The sequence below is a fragment of the Hyperoodon ampullatus genome (assembly GCF_949752795.1).
Source record: "Hyperoodon ampullatus genome assembly, chromosome: 18".
In the NCBI taxonomy this organism is placed as follows: Eukaryota; Metazoa; Chordata; class Mammalia; order Artiodactyla; family Ziphiidae; genus Hyperoodon; species Hyperoodon ampullatus.
In genome coordinates this window covers 54,365,011-54,385,841 of record NC_136931.1, presented here as the reverse complement: position 1 = coordinate 54,385,841, position 20,831 = coordinate 54,365,011, and the positions used below count along the sequence as shown (strand labels likewise).

The following is a 20,831-nucleotide window of genomic DNA, read 5'->3' as shown; positions in this document are numbered from 1 at the left end:
TGGTGTTCCAGTGGTTAAGACTTCACCTTCCAATGCAGGGGGTGCGGGGTTTGATCCCTGGTCAGGGAACTAAGATCCCACATGCCTCCCCGCCAAAACACCAAAACATAAAACAGAAGGAATAATGTAACAAATTCAATAAAGACTTTTAAAATGGTCCACATCAAAAAAATCTTAAAAAGGGGGAAGAATGGTAGATGAGGCTGTAGACAGAGTCAGGGGCCACATCATGAAGGCTCTTACAGTCGGGATTCTGGATTTTATTCTAAACATGATGGAAAGCCATGGGGTGGGGGCGGGGTTGTGGTTGGAAGGGGAAGAGTGTCACAGTTAAGGTGAGAGAGGATGATGGCTTGGACTAGTGTGACAGCAGAAGGGAAGGGGAGAAGGGGTACTATTTAAGCTATAACACACAAGGTGGCACGGAAGAGGGCGCATCTGGGAAGTGTTTAGCTCATTCTGAGCCTGCAGAGCGACAGAAGATGGGGCTTAAAAAAAAAATGGTAGGGCTACCCTGGTGGCGCAGTGGTTGGGAATCCGCCTGCCAATGCAGCGGACACGGGTTCAAGCCCTGGTCCGAGAAGATCCCACATGCCGCGGAGCAACTAAGCCCATGCACCACAACTACTGAGCCTGCGCTATAGAGCCCACGTGCCACAACTACTGAATCCCGCGCACCTAGTGCCCATGCTCCGCAACAAGAGAAGCCACCGCAATGAAAAGCCTGTACACCGCAACGAAGAGCAGCCCATGCACAGCAACTAGAGAAAGCCCACACACAGCAAGGAAGACCCAATGCAGCCAAAAATAAATTAATTAAATAAATAAATTTAAAAAAAAAAAGGTAGTCAGAGAAGTCTGGACTTAACTCTGAGGTCAGCAGAAGGCAGTATAGGCCCACAATACCTTATTCGAAATCCCTTGAACCAGAAGTGTTTCAGAATCAGAATTTTTCATATGTGAAAAAGGAAATAAAGGGAATTCCCTTGGGGTCCAGTGGTTAGGACTCCGTGCTTTCACTGCTGAGGGCCTGGATTCAATCCCTGGTTGGGGAACTAAGATCCCACAAGCCATGCAGTAGGCCAAAAAAAGAAAAAAAAAAAAAAAAAAAAAAGAAATAAAGAATTTGCATCATATATCATGAAAAACCCCATCAGGATCTTAGGCAGCACCCTGTAATCAAACTCATTAATATTTTTGCAGCAAATGTATGATTATTCACACTGAAAAGCATTAGTAAGAACTAAGAACAGTCTCACCTAAATTCAAGTTCTGCTGACCAATGAGTTTGCTCCTAATTTATGAAATGAGTCCATTCTCCTCAAGTACCACTACTAAGGAAAACATGCAGAAACTCTTTTCCAAAAATGGTTCTAATAATTATGGACACTTGCATGTCATTAGGCTAGAAGTCTTTAATGGGAATGATGGCTGATAAAATCGAGTCCTGCACTGATTCTTTTTTTTTTTTTTTTTTTTAATTTTTGGCTGTGTTGGGTCTTCGTTGTTGCACGCGGGCTTTCTCTAGTTGCGGTGAGCGGGGGCTACTCTTTGTTGCGGTACACGGGCTTCTCATTGTGGTGGCTTCTCTTGTTCCTGCACTAATTCTCGATGCTAGCAGATTTGGGATTTCCTTCAGTGATATGACCAAAGGGTAAAATGGCGGGGCGTGGTGGGGAGGGAGAGAACATTGACACAGGAATATGTCTGGGGCTCAGCTTCTCCATTATTGCTTTTTTCTACACGGCCCTTCCACTGCCAACCATAGCCTAGCTGACAGGAGCCTTTCAAGTGACAATTCCATTAAAATATGACCATTTTACCCTTTGGTCATATCACTGAAGGAAATCCCAAATCTGCTAGCATCAAGATCAGTGCAGGAACAAGAGAAGCTATTCATTCATTCATTCATTTTTAGCTGCGTTGGGTCTTCGCTGCTGTGCACAGGCTTTCTCTAGTTGCAGCGAGCGGGGGCTACTCTTCATTGCAGTGCGCAGGCTTCTCATTGTGGTGGCTTCTGTTGTTGCGGAGCACAGGCTCTAGGCTTCAGTAGTTGTGGCATGCAGGCTCAGTAGTTGTGGTGCACGGGCTCAGTAGTTGTGGCCTGTGGGCTCTAGAGCGCAGGCTCAGTAGTTGTGGCACACGGGCTTAGTTGCTCTGTGGCACATGGGATCTTCCTGGACCTGGGCTCGTACCCATGTCCCCTGCATTGGCAGGCAGATTCTTAACCCCTACACCACCAGGGAAGTCCCCTACCTGCAGACTTTAAATCACAACATTCCACACACCTGAAACGCACCCTGTCTTCCTCTCTCTGCCTAGTCAAGCCTTTCCTCCAGACTTCAAACCCCAACTCAAATGCCATTTCCTCAAAAAGTCCTTATCACAGCAGACTCAGGCGAGTACCCTCTAAACTCTTCAAGCAACTGCTCCACATAAATGCCTCTGACATAAATCACATGCAGCCCGTGGCCTCTCTAGGATCCCTCCATCCTAGAGAGCTCCATAGGCTCTGACTGCTCGGGAGGGTTTTGGGGTTCTGTTTGTTTGTTTTGTTTTGTTTTTGTGGCCATGCCTCATAGCATGCGAGATATTAGTTCCCTGACCAGGTATCGAACCCATGCCCCCTGCAGTGGAAGCTTGGAGGCTTAACCACTGGACCGCCAGGGAAGTCCCTTGGGAGGTTTTTTAATTCAACTGCCAACAACACTGAATATCATGTTTATGTTTTTAATCCTTAACCATTCTAGGGGCCCTGAGATTACTGCTTATTTATGGCTCAATTACATGAAAAGCACTTAAAATAGTACCTGGCACATAGTCAGCATTGAATGAATGCTGGCTATCATTACTCAGACTCTAATGCAGCAATTCCCTTCTTGGAATCAATCCTGCAGAAATACTCACGTGGGCACAAAAATCATGTACAATGCTATTCACAGCAGCATCGTCCACCACTTCCCTCCATTTTCACAGCCACACAGCCCTACTCTGAGTCACCATTTCTCACCTATAAAACCACAAGAGTGGGCTTCCCTGGTGGCGCAGTGGTTGAGAATCTGCCTGCCAATGCAGGGGGCACGGGTTCGAGCCCTGGTCTGGGAAGATCCCACATGCTGCAGAGCAATTAGGCCCGTGAGCCACAACTACTGAGCCTGCGCATCTGGAGCCTGTGCTCTGCAACAAGAGAGGCCGCGATAGTGAGAGGCCCACGCACCGCGATGAAGAGTGGCCCCCGCTTGCCACAACTAGAGAAAGCCCTCGCACAGAAACCAAGACCCAACACAGCCAAAAAAATAAATAAATAGCGTTCCCTTTAAAAAAAAAACAAAACAAAACACAAGAGCCTGACACCTGGCCTCCCTGCTTCCATTCCTGTCCCCAACAATCCACTGTCCCCATCTCAGGTAGAGAGCTTCTAAACCTGACCACGCCACTCTCCTGCTCAGACCTTTCAGTGGCCCCCATGCAAGCTCCTTACCAACAGCCCTGCAACCACTCCTGCCTGTCTCACCCTACTCTGTCCCCTGGTAACTTGCCTACAGCCAGGCTGGCCTTCCTTGATCCCAGAAAATGCCACATTTGCTCCCACCGCAGGACTCTAGCATTAGCTGTTCTCTCTGCTTCTTCCCCTAACTCTTCACATGACCCATTCTTTAGGTCTCAGCTCAACTGCCCCTCCGTAAAAAAGTCCACACTGGCCACCTAGTCCAAAATAGGTCTACATCTTTTCTATCTGGAATTTTGCTACTTGTTTATGTGTTCATTCCTCGTTCCTCCATTACAATGTAAGTAAGCTCCAGAAACCATGGTATCTCTAGCATCTATGACTGTGCTTGGGACTTACCACACTGTTACTCCAATTGCTATTGAATTAATAGATACACCAGGACTTCCCTGGTGGTGCAGTGGTTAAGAATCCGCCTGCCAACACAGGGGACACGGGTTTGAGACCTGGTCTGGGAAGATCCAACGTGCCGCGAAGCCACTAAGCCCGGGGGCCACAACTACTGAGCCTGCGCTCTAGAGCCTGCGAGCCACAACTACTGAGCCTGCACACCTAGAGCCTGTGCTCTGCAACAAGAGAAGCCACTGCGATGAGCAGCCTGGGCTGCAACGAACAGTAGCCCCCGCTCGCTGCAACTAGAGAAAGCCCACACACAGCAATGAAGACCCAATGCAGCCAAAGATAAATAAATAAATAAATAAAATTTATTAAAAAAAAAAAATACACCAAAAGAAACCCAAATGTCCATCGGCAGAATTACATAAACCTGGTACCTAATAAAACAACAGCTAGTGCTCTCTTCGGCAGCACATATACTAAAATTGGAATGATACAGAGAAGATTACCATGGCCCCTGCACATGGATGACACGCAAATTCGTGAAGTGTTCCATATTTTTTGTAAAGCAATTATACTCCAATAAAGATGTTAAAAAAAAAAAAGAGGGCTTCCCTGGTGGCGCAGTGGTTGAGAGTCCGCCTGCCGATGCAGGGGACGCGGGTTCGTGCCCCGGTCTGGGAAGATCCCACATGCCGCGGAGCGGCTGGGCCCGTGAGCCATGGCCGCTGGGTCTGTGCGTCCGGAGCCTGTGCTCCGCAACGGGAGAGGCCACAACAGTGGGAGGCCCACATACCGCAAAAAAAAAAAAAAAAAAAGATGATCAAAACAACAGCTAACGGGACTTCCCTGGTGGCGCAGTGGTTAAGAATCCGCCTGCCAATGCAGGGGACACGGGTTCAATCCCTGGTACAGGAAGATCCCACATGCCATGGAGCACCTAAGCCTGTGTGCCACAACTACTGAGCCCGTGTGCTGCTGAAGCCTGCACGCCGAGAGCCTGTGCTCCGCACCAAGAGAAGCCACTGCAATGAGAAGCCTGCGCACCACACCAAGAGAGCCACCGCAATGAGAAGCTCGCGCACCACAACGAAGAGTAGCCCCCGCTCCCCGCAACTAGAGAAAGTCTGCGTGCAGCGATGAAGACCCAACGCAGCCAAAAATAAAATAAATTAAAAAAAAAAAAAAACAGTGACAGTAATTACCAACCACAGAGGGCTCACTAAGTTCTAGGCACTGAGCTAGATACAATATATACAGTGCCTCACTGAAACCTTGATTATGGTTCTTCACTGTTTTTCTCTCAGAAAAAAAGCACACATCCTAAATGTTGCATACAATTTCTCTCCCTAAAAGGCCAAGTGGCTCCACAGGCCCCCAAGTAGGCCATCACGTTTCCACAGGAAAGGATCCATGTCTGCCTTGAGAAAGGAAAAAACTGAGGTTCAGAAAAGGTGTCCAAGCTCTCACAGCTAACGGGTGTCCAGAGCTGGGATCCCAAATTCAATTCTAACCAGGACCTATGATTTTTTTTTTTTCCCTCTCTCAATGTCTCCCCCATGCTGCCTTGCATGCAGTAGGTTCTAAATAAATACTTGCTGATTTACTCTCCTCTCTACTTCTGCTGCCATGGGAATACCTTTTCAATTTCTGGGAAGGAAGGAACCAGTCTTTACACCACAATCTGAATTCACAATACATACTGCAAGGTAAGTCAAGCCAATGAATTCCACTCATGATTAAAAATTCTGAAGACGACCAAATTCATATTCAAACCACATTTATTGACAGTCTAATGCGTGAGAGTGAGTCATGCAAAAATCGTGTATAAGATGATTTCGAGTAGGGCAAGCACAACGTCCCCAAGGCCAGAGAGAGCTTTAGCATATTTGAGGAACATAAAGATACAAGCAGCTTGAATGGAGTGAGCCAGGGAGATGCAGGCAAGGTCGGACAAGGCAGGGCAGGAAAGGCAACAGATTTTTAAAGATCTGAGTATACAGGAAATCACTGGAAGGCTTTAAGCAGGACTGCTGTGATCTGTTTTTTAAATTTAAATCAGTTTGGCTGCTGTGTGGAGGATGGATTATAAAGAGTCACACGTGGAACAGGGGAGACCAGGGAGGAACTGTTCAGGTGATCTGAGATGATGCGTGTAGCTTGGACTAAGAAGGGAGGATGAGACAGAACTTGAAGCAGGGCCTAGAGGAACTTCCAATAGACTGGATGTGGACAGAAAGGACAGAGGCTCCTAGGTTTCTAGTCACTGTGACCAGAAAAATGATGGGGCTACTTGGAAGATCTGACCATTTTCTCCTTCTAAAAATACTCTCCACTTAACTAACAGTACAGTCCTTTTCACTTAAATCTACAATCCTGCTCCATCCAACTGCCCATTCATTATACTTACTTAAATGTCCTGTCAGAATCCAAGACAGAACTTAAGACTGTTCCTCACCTTGATCTGCTTGGGCAAATCTGCTCCTCCTACAGTCTTCCTTGTCCTTTTGGAGTTTCCACTCATCCCACTGACACCTGCTTTATCTCATTTATCTCAACCTATTTCCTATTTATTTTCCCTTATTTTGTGGCTGGTGATTTATACTTGTCAAATAATGGTAGCTATAACTTACTGAATGCTTTCTGTGCGTAGACTCTATTCATGCATAATCTCATTTTTTTCTCAATAATCTTATGACATAGATTCTGTTATTCCCACTTGATAAGTGAGAAAACTGAAGCACAGAGAAGTTAAGAAATGTATCCAAGGTTAGATAACTATGAAGTTCTAGAGCTGAGATTCAAACTCAACTATTAACCACTAAAAAATTGATCCTTACATGAAACAACCAGGATTGGCCTCCAGTACACGCTCAGTCACTTTCATGGCAAGTAGGTGCCTATGGAACCAACTGAAGCGCTGTCTGAACAGCGGCAATGTAGGGTAATGAGTGCTTGAAAAGAGGGAAGTTTTTGGAGCCCCTTTCCTGTAAAGTCAAAACTTCAGTTGAGGGGTTCCCTGGTGGCGCAGTGGTTGAGAATTTGCCTGCTAATGCAGAGGACACGGGTTTGAGCCCTGGTCTGGGAGGATCCCACATGCCGTGGAGCAACTAGGCCCGTGAGCCACAACTACTGAGCCTGCGCATCTGGAACCTGTGCTCCGCAACAAGAGAGGCCCGCGCACCGCGATGAAGAGTGGTCCCCACTCGCCGCAACTAGAGAAAGCCCTCGCACAGAAACGAAGACCCGACACAGCAAAAATAAATAAATAAATTACTAAACTCCTACCCCCAACATCTTAAAAAAAAAACAAAAACACTTCAGTTGAGTCCTTAAAGATTTAGTCACACTCACCCCTCCTTTTTTGCAGATGTGGAACCTAAGGCCAAGAAACTGTTGTGACTCACCCAGGGTCAAAGAGCTAGTTAGCAGAGCTGGGAATTGAACCCAGGTTTCTGGACTTCCTAGGTCTTTGCAGTGTACAATCACTTCATCCACTCAACAAATATCTGAATGTCTACATACTTGCAGGCACTGGGAATTTACTAGAGACCAGTCAAAACCCACATCTTAATTACTGGACATTTACAAAGTGCTTTGCCCTCATGGAGCTCATCCTCTACTTCTCTCTTCTCAGTCACCCTCCTTCCTCACTCTTAGATAGGGGATAAATGACCGCTGAGTGGAAGGAGGAAAATTAGACATGCCTTTGTTGTGAAAGTCGGTGCAAAAACTGCTGAAGCACACAGTCTGAGAACACACAGGGCTGCCAGCTTCAACACTCTCCTTTAGGTTCATCTGATTGAAAGAATGAGCCTCCCACTGTGGCAAATGAGCTACTGTGGAAAGAGCAGTGAACCTGAAGTTAGTGGCTTAGATTCAAGTCCTCCTTCTTCTATGTACTTGGTGTGTGACCTTGGGAGAGGTGGCTCCCTTCCCTGAACCTCATCCACAAAATGGGCTCGGCGCCACAGCAAGAGATGCGCTTACAGGGGCCAGGCAATTCTATCAATGAGTGAAGCAGAGCTGCTGGAGACGACGGCCAAGCAGAGAGCCCAGGCTCTGTGTAAAAGAGCCTCGGGACTTCCCCGGCGGGCAAGTGGTTAAGACTCTGCGCTTCCAATGCAGGTGACGCGGGTTCGATCCCTGGTTGGGGAACTAAGATCCCACATCCTCACGGTGTGGCCAAATAAAAGAGGCGGCCTCTACTTAGCTCCAACCAATGTGGAGATGTCTGACCTTACTATTTTTCAAAAGACAGAAACTGTGAAATCTACATATGTGGGGAGGGTGGGGTTGGTTGGGAGGGAGACAGACACATCTTCCCAACTTCTCATTATAAAAAATTTCAAACGTACAGAAAAATAGAAAGAATAGTTAACACTTTGCCCTACTGGCTTTACCCATATGCCGACATCACAGCACTTCACACCTTTAGCGTGCAACTCCAAAAATATGACATTCTCCTTCATAACCACACCATTATCACATGTAGAAAATAATTCCAAATATCATCTAACAGGACTGAATACTCAAATTTCCCCTATTGCCTAAAAGATGTTTTTTAGGGAAGTTTTCTTTTTAAACCAGGATCCAGTCAGGGTTACACCTTGCATTTGGCTCCACCCTTTACTCTCTTAATCTAGAACAGTCCCTTCGCTTGTTTTTTCCATGACATTGACTTCTGGAAGAGAACCAGGGCAGTCGTCTTGTAAAACGTCCCACATTCTGGACATCTCATCATTACCTCGATGGTGTCCTTTAATTTGTGAAAACATGATATCTGGCAGGAAAACATCAAAGACGATGCCCTGAGGTTCTTATTTCACTACATCAGAAGACACATTATTAAATATTTCTAAGTGAAGTCGATTTTATTCCTTCTGATGCTCAAACTGTCCCAAATTTGGCCAATTCTCTAGATTTTTAAATGCTGGCAACTAATTTCAAAAAAATTAAAACATTGTATGAGAGATACACACCAGTTTTTAACCTCTAGACTGTATGAGTTCCCTTGAAGATCCTTTTTATTATTATTTGTCTCCCTTCCAATTCTCTGACAACCTTGGTCCAACATTATAGAGTCAGAGGCAAAACTGTAGCCAGAATGCAGTCTGTCGATTCCCAGGCTGCTTTCTATTTCACAAGGAATCCCAGTCCCCACAGTTCCCCTATCCCACCTGGAGTTCCCTTAGAGACAAGTCAATTTGCTTTGTGGAGCCTCCTTGCTTTCTGTACAGAGGAGGAAATCACTGCCTTTCCTTCTCCAAAGAGCTGCTATGAGACTCAGCTGAAAAAGGGACAAGAGAGCACTTTAATCAACTCTGTAAGACTGTATACAAATCTATCGATTCCAAATTATAGGTAACCCCTTGCTACCCTCCCAGGACCCTCAGCCAATCCTTTTCAGGTTCTCGCTGAGTTCTAGACATCTTCACTTCCTCAGAGTAACTCCCATCTCCCAAGAATTCCATACCCCGACTTTGACTTGCCCCTTAGGTCACCTCTCCCTCAGGAGCCCTCCATCCATTCTTTAATGCTCCTCAGGTAAATCATTCATTCCTACCCCTCCGACAGATCCCTCACTAATTCCAGTTTAATCCTCACCAACTTTACCCCACCTCAAACAAAACCACCTGCTGCCCCCAACGCCTGGGATCAACCCTTCTAGTACACTTACGATCCCCTTCTCAACCCTTCAGGAACCCCTAACACTCCTTCAAACGGCAGTTCCTAAACTCATTCGACACTATGTCTTCAGGCCCATTCTCATCATTTAATCCCCAATCTTCTATCTCAGGTGCCTTCAACCCTCAGACCAGTGCTTGCTAATGCCTCGTAATGCGCCCTCCTCCCCAGTCACAGAAGGCTCCACACACCTGAAATGAGCCTGAAGTAACCCCCATCTCACCCCACCCACCACACACGCTCTCTCACCAAAAAGTTCTAGAAGCTCCCGCCCCTCAAACCTCTTGAACTGCCTGCCTCCCCAACCCTTCGATCAATTAATTCTGCCCTCTGTACTCACGCACATCACATTACCACCCCCCATCACTCAGACCTCATCACTGAACTCAACCACTCACATATTTCTACTTAGATGTACAGTAAACAGCTAAAACGTTAAGTCCAAAAGAGAACTGCTGATTCTTCCCCCACCTCAGTCAGTGAAGGCACTTCCGTCTTTCCAACTGCTTCGGCCAAAAACCTTGGAGGCAACCTTGAGTTCTGCCTCTCCCACTCCACACATTTAATCCTTCAGCAAAGCCTGTCCCCTCTACCTTCAAATTATATCCAGAATCTACATCTGACCCCTTCCCTAGAGTTCCAAGCCACCATTACTTGCATCTCAAGGGGATTACCGCAGCAGCCTCCTAGGCGGAATCGTTATTTCCACTTCTGCCCGCTTCCACCTGTTCTCCACGCAGCACGAGCGATCCTTTTCAAACACAACTCAGATCGTGTTACTCCTCGGCTCAAAACTCTCCAACAGGTTTCCCAGCACACTTAGAATTCAAAAGCTACCTCCTGGGACTTCCCTGGTGGCGCAGTGGTTAAGAATCCACCTGCCAATGCAGGAGACACGGGTTTAAGCCCTGGTCCGGGAAGATCCCACATGCCGTGGAGCAACTAAGTCCGTGCGCCACAACTACTGAGCCTGCGCTCTAGAGCCCACGAGACACAACTACTGAGCCCACGTGCCACAACTACTGAAGCCTACGCGCCTAGAGCCTGTGCTCCACAACAAGAGAAGCCACCGCAATAAGAATCCCGCTCACCACAATGAACAGTAGCCCCCGCTCGCCGCAACTAGAGAAAAGCCCGCGCGCAGCAACGAAGACCCAACGCAGCCCAAAATCAATCAATTAATTAATTTTAAAAAGAAAAAAAAAAAGCTACCCCTCATTTGATTCCAGCCACCCTGTTGCTCTCATTTGCCAAGCATGCTCTGGCCTCTAGGATTTTACACTTGTCCCCTGTGCTAGGAAGATCCTCCCAGATGGCCAGACGGCTCTTTCCTTTCATACAGGTCCGAGGCTCGATGTTACCTCTTCAGAGGCCTCCCCTGGCCACCCTATCAAAATAGCTCTCCCACCCCACCATCCTTTATCGATCCTCTTTCCCTGCTTTATTTTTTCTCCCTAGCACTTGCATTGCCTAATATTTTATTATTTTTTTATGTGTATTGCCTCCCCCACCGGAACGTAAGCTCCACGTGGGCAAGGAGTCTGCCTAGTTCATTAATACCCGCTCAGCGCCGGTGGCAGGTGCTCAAACAATATCTGATCATATCGACCACCTCTTTCAAAGACCTCATCCCCTCCGATAGTTACTCCCCCATGCCCAAGGTATCCCCAATCCTGTCCTCTCGGGACACACCCCCAGATCTAGACACAAGCAATCTCTTCGGGTACCTCCAGCCCCCCCCCAACTCTCCGAGCCTCTCAGGAACCTCACTTGAAATTACTTGCTCCAAAACTCCTCGGAAAAAACCCTCAGTCTTTCAGACTGGCCCACCCCTCAGAGGCCACAAAAATGAATGTAAGCTCTCATCTGTTGGGCTCGCCAGTCTCCCCAGCATCCAGCAGAAAACAGGTTTCCGCTACCTATGAATGAATGAACTATGCCCCCCCATTTTCATCGTTTCCATGCACTCCTGGCCCCCCCTATTCCCTAAGTCCCCAACCCCGATCCAAACGCCACCATCGCTCCCTTCGGGCGTCGAGTTCCTGAGTCTGCATCCTCCGGATCGCTCAGAACTCCCCCAGCTCCCCTTCTAGAGGTCGCCAATTCCTCGGAACGGCCCTCCCACCACCTAGGACGTCCCCGCTTCCCATACCTTCCGAGGAAACATCCCAAATCAACCCCTCCAGTCCTCTCAGGAAGGCGACCACGGCCGGGTACACGATTCCCGCCTCCTCTCTTCAAATTAAACCCTCCGGCTCCCCAACGCCTCAGGCCAGACCACCCTCCAAACCCTCAGTCCCACAAGCCGCACCGGCCCTGACCGTTTCTGGGCCTCCAATCCCCAGAGACGGATCTGCCGGTCATACTGAGCCGCCTCCTCCTCGCTGATACCGCCGCCCGCCTCCTCCTTCTCCACCATGGCGCCAGCTCTCCGCGCCGGAGCCCTGGTCCTGCTCACGGCAACCGCCCGCCGGCCCCACAAGCAGCCAACCGCCACGGGCCTGAGCCCAGGCCGCATCTGCGCCTGCGCCAGGGATCGCGCCTGCGCACTACCTTCTCCAAGCCCCGCCGGACCCTGGACCCTGGAATCACGTGGACCTCCTTAGCCTCCGAGGTGGGCGGGCATCAGCCAGTCACGTGATGGAGTCTCCCGCCAATCCTGGCCAAAAATCCGCGCGGCTTCTGGCCCCACAAGGATACCCAAGTGGTTGTTTATGAGGCCTTCAATTCAGCAAGTAAAACGGAGCGTCTGCCGAAATCCCGGTAACGGGGATGTTGTGAAATAGGGTGGCGAGTAAAATAGATAAAATCCTGCCCTCATGGAACTTACGTTCCCTTGAGGAGGGCCCAAAGGAAAAAATACATAAATCAGGCCCTCAATAAATGTTTTGGAGAAAATTAAAACAGGATATGGGACTACAGGGTGACAGATGATCGTTGAGCAGAGATCTGAAGGAACCGTAGAAACAAGCTGGGTAGATGACTGGGAAATGTAGCATTCCTGGACGGAACAGCATCTGCAAAGGCCCTGAGGCTGGCACATGCTAACGTAATTGAGGAGCTGTGGAGAGGGCAGGGTGGCTGGAGCAGAGTGAGAGGGTGGTAAGAGATTAAATCATAATATGAAGCAGGTGGGGAATCTTGTAGGTTAGTAATAGCTAATAATAGCTAATATGTATTTTCCCTAGGCAAAATACCTTTTTATTATTCATTCAACAAATACTTATTAGGAACTTTTTTGGGAATTCCCTGGTGGTCCAGGGTTAGGACTCTGCACTCTCACTACCGAGGGCCCTGGTTCAATCCCTGGTCAGGGAACTAAGATCCCACAAGCCTCTTGGCACACGCCTCTCCCCCCGAAAAAAAAAAAAAAAAAGAACGTGCTTGTCAACCATCAGTCTCTGTGCTAGGGATAGAGCAGTAAAAAAAATTTTTTTTTAATTTTTAAATAAGAATTAAAAATAGCTGCCCTCGGGCTTCCCTGGTGGCGCAGTGGTTCAGAGTCCGCCTGCCGATGCAGGGGACACGAGTTCGTGCCCCGGTCCGGGAAGATCCCACATGCTGCGGAGCAACTAGGCCCGTGAGCCACAACGACTGAGCCTGTGCGTCTGGAGCCTGTGCTCCACAACAAGAGAGACCATGACAGTGAGAGGCCCGCGCACCACGATGAAGAGTGGCCCCCGCTTGCCACAACTAGAGAAAGCCCTCGCACGGAAACGAAGACCCAACACAGCCATAAATAAATAAATAAATAAATAAATAAATAATCACGTTACAGAAGAGTATTTAAAAAAAAAAAAATAGCTGCCCTCTCATGGAGTTTAAATGGGTTTTACATGGATTATTTCTCTAACCCTTGCAAGAGTAGATAAATTCTTTAATATTCCCATTTCACAGCTAAAGAGTCTGAGGTCCAGCAAAGTTAAGTATCGATATTAGTGGCCTGAACAAAGTCTTATATCTTAGAAGTAGTGAAGCTAGGATTCAAATCCAGGCCCACGTGCTTCCTCAGGAGGTTATACTGCTGGTGGTACATTAAGCTCCTACTATGTGCTCTGACCTTGTCCAGTGAGGTACATACCCTATGAACCTCAGAGATAAATATTTCCTCCCCTTTTACAATATGACTCTGAGACTCAGAAAAGGGTAGCAATTCATCAGAGGTCAAAATATCATTCAAGGAACTTCCCTGGTGGTCCAGTGGTTAAGATGCCATACTCCCAATGCAGGGGGCCTGGGTTCGATCCCTGGTCAGGGAACTAGATCCTACATGCTGCAACTAAGACATCACATGCCACACGTAAATATCCCTCATGCCGCAACTAAAACCCGGCACAGCCAAATAAATAAATAAATATTTTTTTAAAAATATATCATTCAAAAAATATGGAGGGACTTCCCTGGTGGCACAGTAGTTAAGAATCTGCCTGCCTATGCAGGGGACACGGGCTCAAGCCCTGGTCCAGGAAGATCCCACATGCTGTGGAGCAACTAAGCCCGTGCACCACAACTACTGAGGCTGCGCTCTAGAGCCCATGAGCCACAACTACTGAGCCCGCATGCCACAACTACTGAAGCCCATGCGCCTAGAGCCTGTGCTCTGTGACAAGAGAAGCCACCACAATGAGAAGCTGGCACCACAATGAAGAGTATCCCCTGCTCACCACAACTAGAGAAAGCCCGCGCGCAGCAACAAGGACCCAACGTAGCCAAAAATAAATAAATAAATAAATTTATTTTTTTAAAAATAGAATATGATAGAAGTGAATGCTGGGCCAATTTCTGAGTCCAGCCCTTAAGAAATGGGCAGCCTCCCCTCAAAATGCTAAACATCGAATTATCATAGGACCCAGCAATTCCACTCTTAGGCATATACCCAAAGAATTGAAAGCAGAGACTCAAACAGATATTTGTATGCCAATCATCATGGCAACATTATTCACAATAGCCAAACGTGAAACAACCAAATCCATCCATCAGGTGATGAATGGATAAATAAAATGTGGGAAATCAATACAATGGAATAATATTCACCCATAAAAATGGATGAAGCACTGATACATGCCACAATTTGGATGAACCTTGAAAACATTATGCTAAGTGAAAGAACCCAGATACAAAAGGTGATGAAAAAAGAAGTAGGTAGTGGTGATGGTTGCATGACACTGTGAATGTACTTAATGCCACTGAATTGTTCACTTAAAACTGGTTAAAATGGTGGATTGTATGTTATAAATTTTTACCACAATTTTAAAAAAATTAATAATGTAATATACCCGAAATGACCGAATTGTACACTTTAAATGAGTGAATTGCATGGTCTGCGAATATCTCAGTGAAGCTGTTTTTAAAAAAAGGAAGTGGTCAGCTTCCACTTTCTGTTTCTTGGGACACTTGTTCTTAACCCCAGCCTCCATACTAGCACAAGACAAAGCATCTTACAGAGACATCCACATGGAGAGGAACCAAAGCTTCTGACCCTCAGCCCGGCCAACAGCCCCAGCCAACAGCCAGCACCATCTTGCTGGCCACGTGAGTGAGCCGTCTTGGAAGGAGATCCTCTGGCAGACAGTCAAGTCACCCCAGAGGGAGGAGAGAGAAGCCATTCTTGCCAAGCCGTGCCCAAAGTGCTGATCTGTAAGAAAAATAATTGTTTGCTGCGAATTCCCTGGTGGTCCAGTGGTTAGGACTTGGCCGCTCTCACTGCTGGGGCCCCAGTTCTCCTGGTTGGGGAACTAAGAACCAGCAAGCCCTGCGGCGCAAGTTTGCTGATCACTTGCTACAGAGCATTAGATAACCCGAACATTCTCCCCACCCAATTCTCTCTTCTATTCGCTCCGTTTTTGCCCAACCCCAATTCTCTTTCTCTCCCTGACTTTAGTTCCTTTCTCTGCTGAAAGTGGTAGAAAAATAAACAGAAACTTTGAGAAGTGCTGTCAAGGAAAAGAAGGAGCTATGACAGTGTCTGGCTTAGTGTAGGAGTCAGGAAATAATATTCTGAGAATGTGAACTCACTCTCCATTTTTCTGAATTTAGTCTCTCTGATAGGTTCATTCATTTACATTTCCCTGAGGACGACCTCAATGCCCAGCCCTGTGCTAGGCAATGTATAACCTCTAGGGGGAGTATTTTGTACTGTGGTTTCAGGGAACATCTCTCAGAGGAAGTAATGACCAGACTCTGGAGGAATGAAAAGAAGTAAGGTGACTGTGCCATGGTGACCCCGGGGGACAAAGGGATCATTGAGAAACCAGATCATGAATTTTTTAAAAACTGAGATATAATTGACATATAACATTGTATTAGTTTTGTGTATGGTGTTTTTATTTTATTTTTTCATAAATTTATTTATGTATTTATTTATTTTTGGCTGTGTTAGGTCTTGCTGCACACGGGCTTTCTCTAGTTGCAGCGAGCAGGGGCTACTCTTCGTTGAGGTGTGCAGGCTTCTCACTGTGGTGGCTTCTCTTGTTGCGGAGCACAGGCTCTAGGCACATGGGCTTCAGTAGTTGTGGCACAGGGGCTCAGTAGTTGTGGCTCACGGGCTCTAGAGCGCAGGCTCAGTAGTTGTGGCGCACGGGCTTAGTTGCTCCGCGGCATGTGGGATCTTCCCGGACCAGGTCTCGAACTCGTGTCCCCTGCATTGGCAGGTGGATTCTTTTTTTTTTTTTTTTTTGCGGTACGCGGCCCTCTCACTGTTGTGGCCTCTCCCGTTGCAGAGCACAGGCTCCGGACGCGCAGGCTCAGCGACCATGGCTCACAGGCCCAGCCGCTCTGCGGCATGTGGGATCCTCCTGGACCGGGGCACGAACCCGTGTCCCCTGCACTGGCAGGCGGATTCTTAACCACTGCACCACTAGAGAAGTCCCTTTATTTTTTTTTAAGCCTGGAAATCTATTTGATAATTGCAATATGTGATCATTGTACTTTGAGGCAAATAGAGAATGTAAAAAATTCAGGATCCTAGGGAATTCCCTGGTGGTCCAGTGGTTAGGACTCTGTGCTTTCACTGCAGAGGGCCCAGGTTCAATCCCTGGTCGGGGAACTAAGATCCTGCAAGCCACTGGCTCAGCAAAAAAAAAAAAAAAAAAAAAAAAAAAATCAGGATCCTGAGCACTAAATATGCAAGTCAACTCTTCCAGAATGAGCACTGCTTTGCTTAGAATAATTTGAGGCTGTCTTTGAAATGAGCAAGTTTGGGAAGCACATGCCTCTTCAGATTTGTCATGTTTCTTCCAAATATTGCTGAGCCCCCTAGGAAAGGCCCTTTCCTAACTGCTTTCCTGACCCCCAATTCAGCCTCTAATCATGACCTTACACCTTATCTTACTCTAGAGGATGAGAGGCAGGTGCAGATGGTTTGAGGTTCGGGACAGAATGAGAAGAGTCATTTGATAATTTTAATTTTATTTTATTCTGTCAAAAATTTTTATATTTGGGACTTTTAATAGGCCCTTTTTGGTCCTATGAGTTATAGTATACTGTATCTTCATAATTAGTTAAGTTATGGTTTATGATATTGATTTATATAACTGATATGTTTGTATCATTATAGTTAATTTTTCATTCTAACGAAGGGAAAAAGTGACACCAATAAATCAATGATGAAGTTAACCAATTAAAAAAACTTGGATCTTCAAGCTTAAAAAAAAAAAAAAAAGATCTTCAAGCTTACAGAAAGTAGTCCAGGGCTTCCCTGGTGGCACAGTGGTTAAGAGTCCACCTGCCAACTCAGGGGACACGGGTTTGAGCCCTGGTCCGGGAAGATCCCACATGCCGTGGAGCACCTAAGCCCGTGCGCCATAACTACTGAGCCTATGCTCTAGAGCCTGTGAGCCACAACTACTGAAGCCCACATGCCTAGAGCCCATGCTCCGCAACAAGAGAAGCCACCGCAATGAGAAGCCCACACACTGCAATGAAGAGGACCCCCCGCTCGCCGCAACTAGAGAAAGCCCATGCGCAGCAACGAAGACCCAATGCAGCCAAAAACAAATAAAAATAAAATAAATTTATAAAAAAAAGAAATAGTCCAATGAATATTTACATAACTTCATCTAGATTCACTAATTTTAAGTTTTGACACATTTATTCTCTCTTTCTCTCACACGCACACACATATTATATATATATTTATATATATATAATTTTTATTTTGCTAAACCATTTTAGAGTTAGTCATCCCAGGTCTTTAAATAAATGCAGGGAAAAGTTTTGAGAATTTTTTTTTGAGAACTACAGATCTCACCAGGAAACTCTGGAAGGCCAGATTCTCTTAAACATTTCTGGTACATAAAAAGCCAAATATGCACAAATTCCTTAAACCAAAAGATCCATTCCTGGGACTACCCTGGTGGCGCAGTGGTTAAGAATCCGTCTACCAAGGCAGGGGACACAGGTTTGAGCCCTGGTCCGGGAAGATCCCACGTGCCACGGAGCAGCTAAGCCCATGTGCCACAACTACTGAGCCTGTGCTCTAGAGCCCACGAGCCACAACTACTGAGCCTGCATGCTGCAACTACTGAGCCCGCATGCCTTGAGCCCATGCTCCGCAAAAAGAGAAGCCACCACAATGAGAAGCCGGAGTACTGCAACAAAGAGTAGCCCCCGCTCAGCCACAACTAGAGAAAGCCCGTGCACAAACGAAGACCCAATGCAACCAAAAATAAATTAATTAATTAATTTAAAAAAATTCATTCCTGAGGTCTGGGTCACTTGAACATTTCTATATTTAACTCCAAATATTCCCCAGGGTTAAATGATGTCAACTAGGGAAAAAATTATGGCGACAGGGGATTCACTAAGTTCTCTCTTTTTAAAATCAATATTTATATATTTATTATTTTTGGCTGTGTCCGGTCTTAGTTGCAGCATGCAGGCTTCTGTCTAGTTGTGGCACACAGGCTCCAGAGTACATGGGCTCTGTGGTTGAGGCACACCGGCTCTCTAGTTGTGGCACGCGGGCTCAGTAGTTGCAGTGCACGGGCTTAGCTGCTCCGTGGCATGTGAGATCTTAATTTCCCAAGCAGGGATGGAACCCGCATCCCCTAGATTACCAGGGAAGTCCCTCACTAAGTTGTCTTGATCATCACTGTGGCTGATGGCATTTTGCAAAGACGGGTACAATAATATCTCTCGTCCTACATACTCTTCTCGCAAGTTCCCTTTGACACTACTTCCATTGAAGGGGTGGGAGGTCTACGTTTCCTTCCTTGAAACTGGACTGGATTTGGCGACTGTTTGACCAATAGAATGTGGCAAAAGGGACGCTGCTTAACTTCCGAGCTAAGTCAGGAAAGAGCAGGCCACTTCCACCCTGTTCATGGGAACACTTGAGTCTGAGCCCTGAACTGCCAGATAAGCAGTCCTACTGTGCTGAGGCCACCATGTTGAGAGGAAGCCCAACCAGCCCATGAGGAGACACCATGCAGAGAAGCCCTGAAACTACACAAAGATGGAGAGGTCCCTGCCCAGCCCCTAGCTCTCCATTCATCCACTGTTCCAGTTCTAATCATATGATCTGCAGTCATGTGAGAAGTCCCAGGCCAGAATCAGCCATCCTGAATTCCTGACTCACAGGTACTGTAACAGATAATAAAATGAAATTGGTGCAGCCACTATGGAAAACATCATGGAGGTTCCTTAAAAAACTAAAAATAGAGTTACCATACGATCCAGCAATCCCACTCCTGGGCATATATGTGGAAAAGATGAAAACTCTAAGTCGAAAAGATACATGCACCCCAATGTTCATAGCAGCACTATTTACAATAGCCAAGACATAGATGCAACCTAAATGTTCATGGACAGAGGAACGGGTAAAGAAGATGTGGTACAAATATACAATGGAATATTACTCAGCCATAAAAGAAGAATGATACAATGCCATTTGCAGCAACATGAATGGACTTAGAGATTATCATACTAAGTGAAGTAAGTCAGACAGAGAAAGACAAATATCATATGATATCACTTATATGTGGAATCTAAAAAAAGATATAAATGAACTTATTTGCAAAACAGAAATAGACTCACAGACATAGAAAACAAACTTACGGTTACCAAAGGAAGAAGGGGGGAAGGGATAAATTAGGAGTATGGGATTAAAATATACACACTACTATATATAAAATAAACAAGATCCTACTGTGTAGCACAGGGAACTATATTCAATATTTTGTAGTAACCTATAATGGAAAAGAATCTGAGAAAGAATATATACGTATAACTGAATCACTTTGCTGTACAAGTAAAACTAATACCTCATTGTAAATCGACTATACTTCAATAAAAATTGTTTGTCTTGAAAAAAAGAATAAATGTCAGCCACCTTAAAAAAAAAAGATAATCAAATGATTGTTGCTGCTTCAAGCCACTAAACTTCAGGGAAGTTTTGCACATCACATAAAATGTACTAGCTCACCCATTTGGTATTGTTCAGTACATTTACATCATCGTGCTACCAATCTCCAGAAATTTTTCATCTTGCAAAACTGGAACTCTCTACCCATTAAACAATTCTCGATTTTCCCCTCTACCCAGCCCCTGGCAACCACCATTCTACTTTTAGTTTCTATGAGTTTGACTACTCTAGATACCTCATATAAGTGAAATCATACAGTATTTATCGTTTTGTGACTGACATTTCATTTAGCATAGGGTCCACGAGGTTCATCCATGTGTAGCATGTGTCAGAATTTCCTTCCTTTTTAAGGCTGAATATATTGCACGGTAAGTACATACCACATTTTGTTTATCCATTCATCCATCAATAGACATTTGGGTTGTTTCTACCTTTTCCACTAGGATGAATAGTGCTGCTGTGAACAAGGGTGTACAAATATCTCTTTGAGACAGTTTTCACTTCTCTTGGATATATACCCATGGGCAGTTTGGTTTTTAGCAACAGCTAATCAGAACAGCTGCCCAAACTGAGACTGTGTAACTTAAAAGGGTTGGAGACCAGTTATTCAGTAGATCAGGCTCCTGGGTTTAAGGATTACATAATTACTTCCACCCAGATGACTGCTTACCGTTAACCAAGGCAGCGGTTCTCGCCCACCTGCACATTAGCATTATCTGGAGAGCTTTTTAGCAAAGGCAGTGCCCAGGCCCCACCTTCAGAGACTGCTTAATTGGTCCAGGGTGCAGCTGAGACATTGGGAGTTTTACAAAATGCTCTCCAGATGATTCAAAATTGCAGTCACTGTGGAGAACAGTGGAAGAAAGATCTGAGTCCTGCTTCATTCTAGTCTGAATTCTTTTCCTGTTCTTCCTGTTAGAACCATGTAACTCTATT

General features: G+C 46.0%; 1 protein-coding gene across 1 annotated transcript in view; it reads right to left on the bottom strand.

Annotated features, from left to right (window-relative positions):
• SAE1 (SUMO1 activating enzyme subunit 1) overlaps window positions 1-11,951 on the bottom strand; it is a gene marked incomplete at its 5' end in the record, with an annotated part of 68,964 nt that extends 57,013 nt beyond the window's left edge. Inside the window, one exon of the mRNA XM_079724441.1 lies at window positions 11,854-11,951. Coding sequence (XP_079580567.1) covers window positions 11,854-11,951 — 98 coding nt within the window. The remainder of the gene's footprint in view (window positions 1-11,853) is intronic.
• Window positions 11,952-20,831: the final 8,880 nt, after the last annotated feature.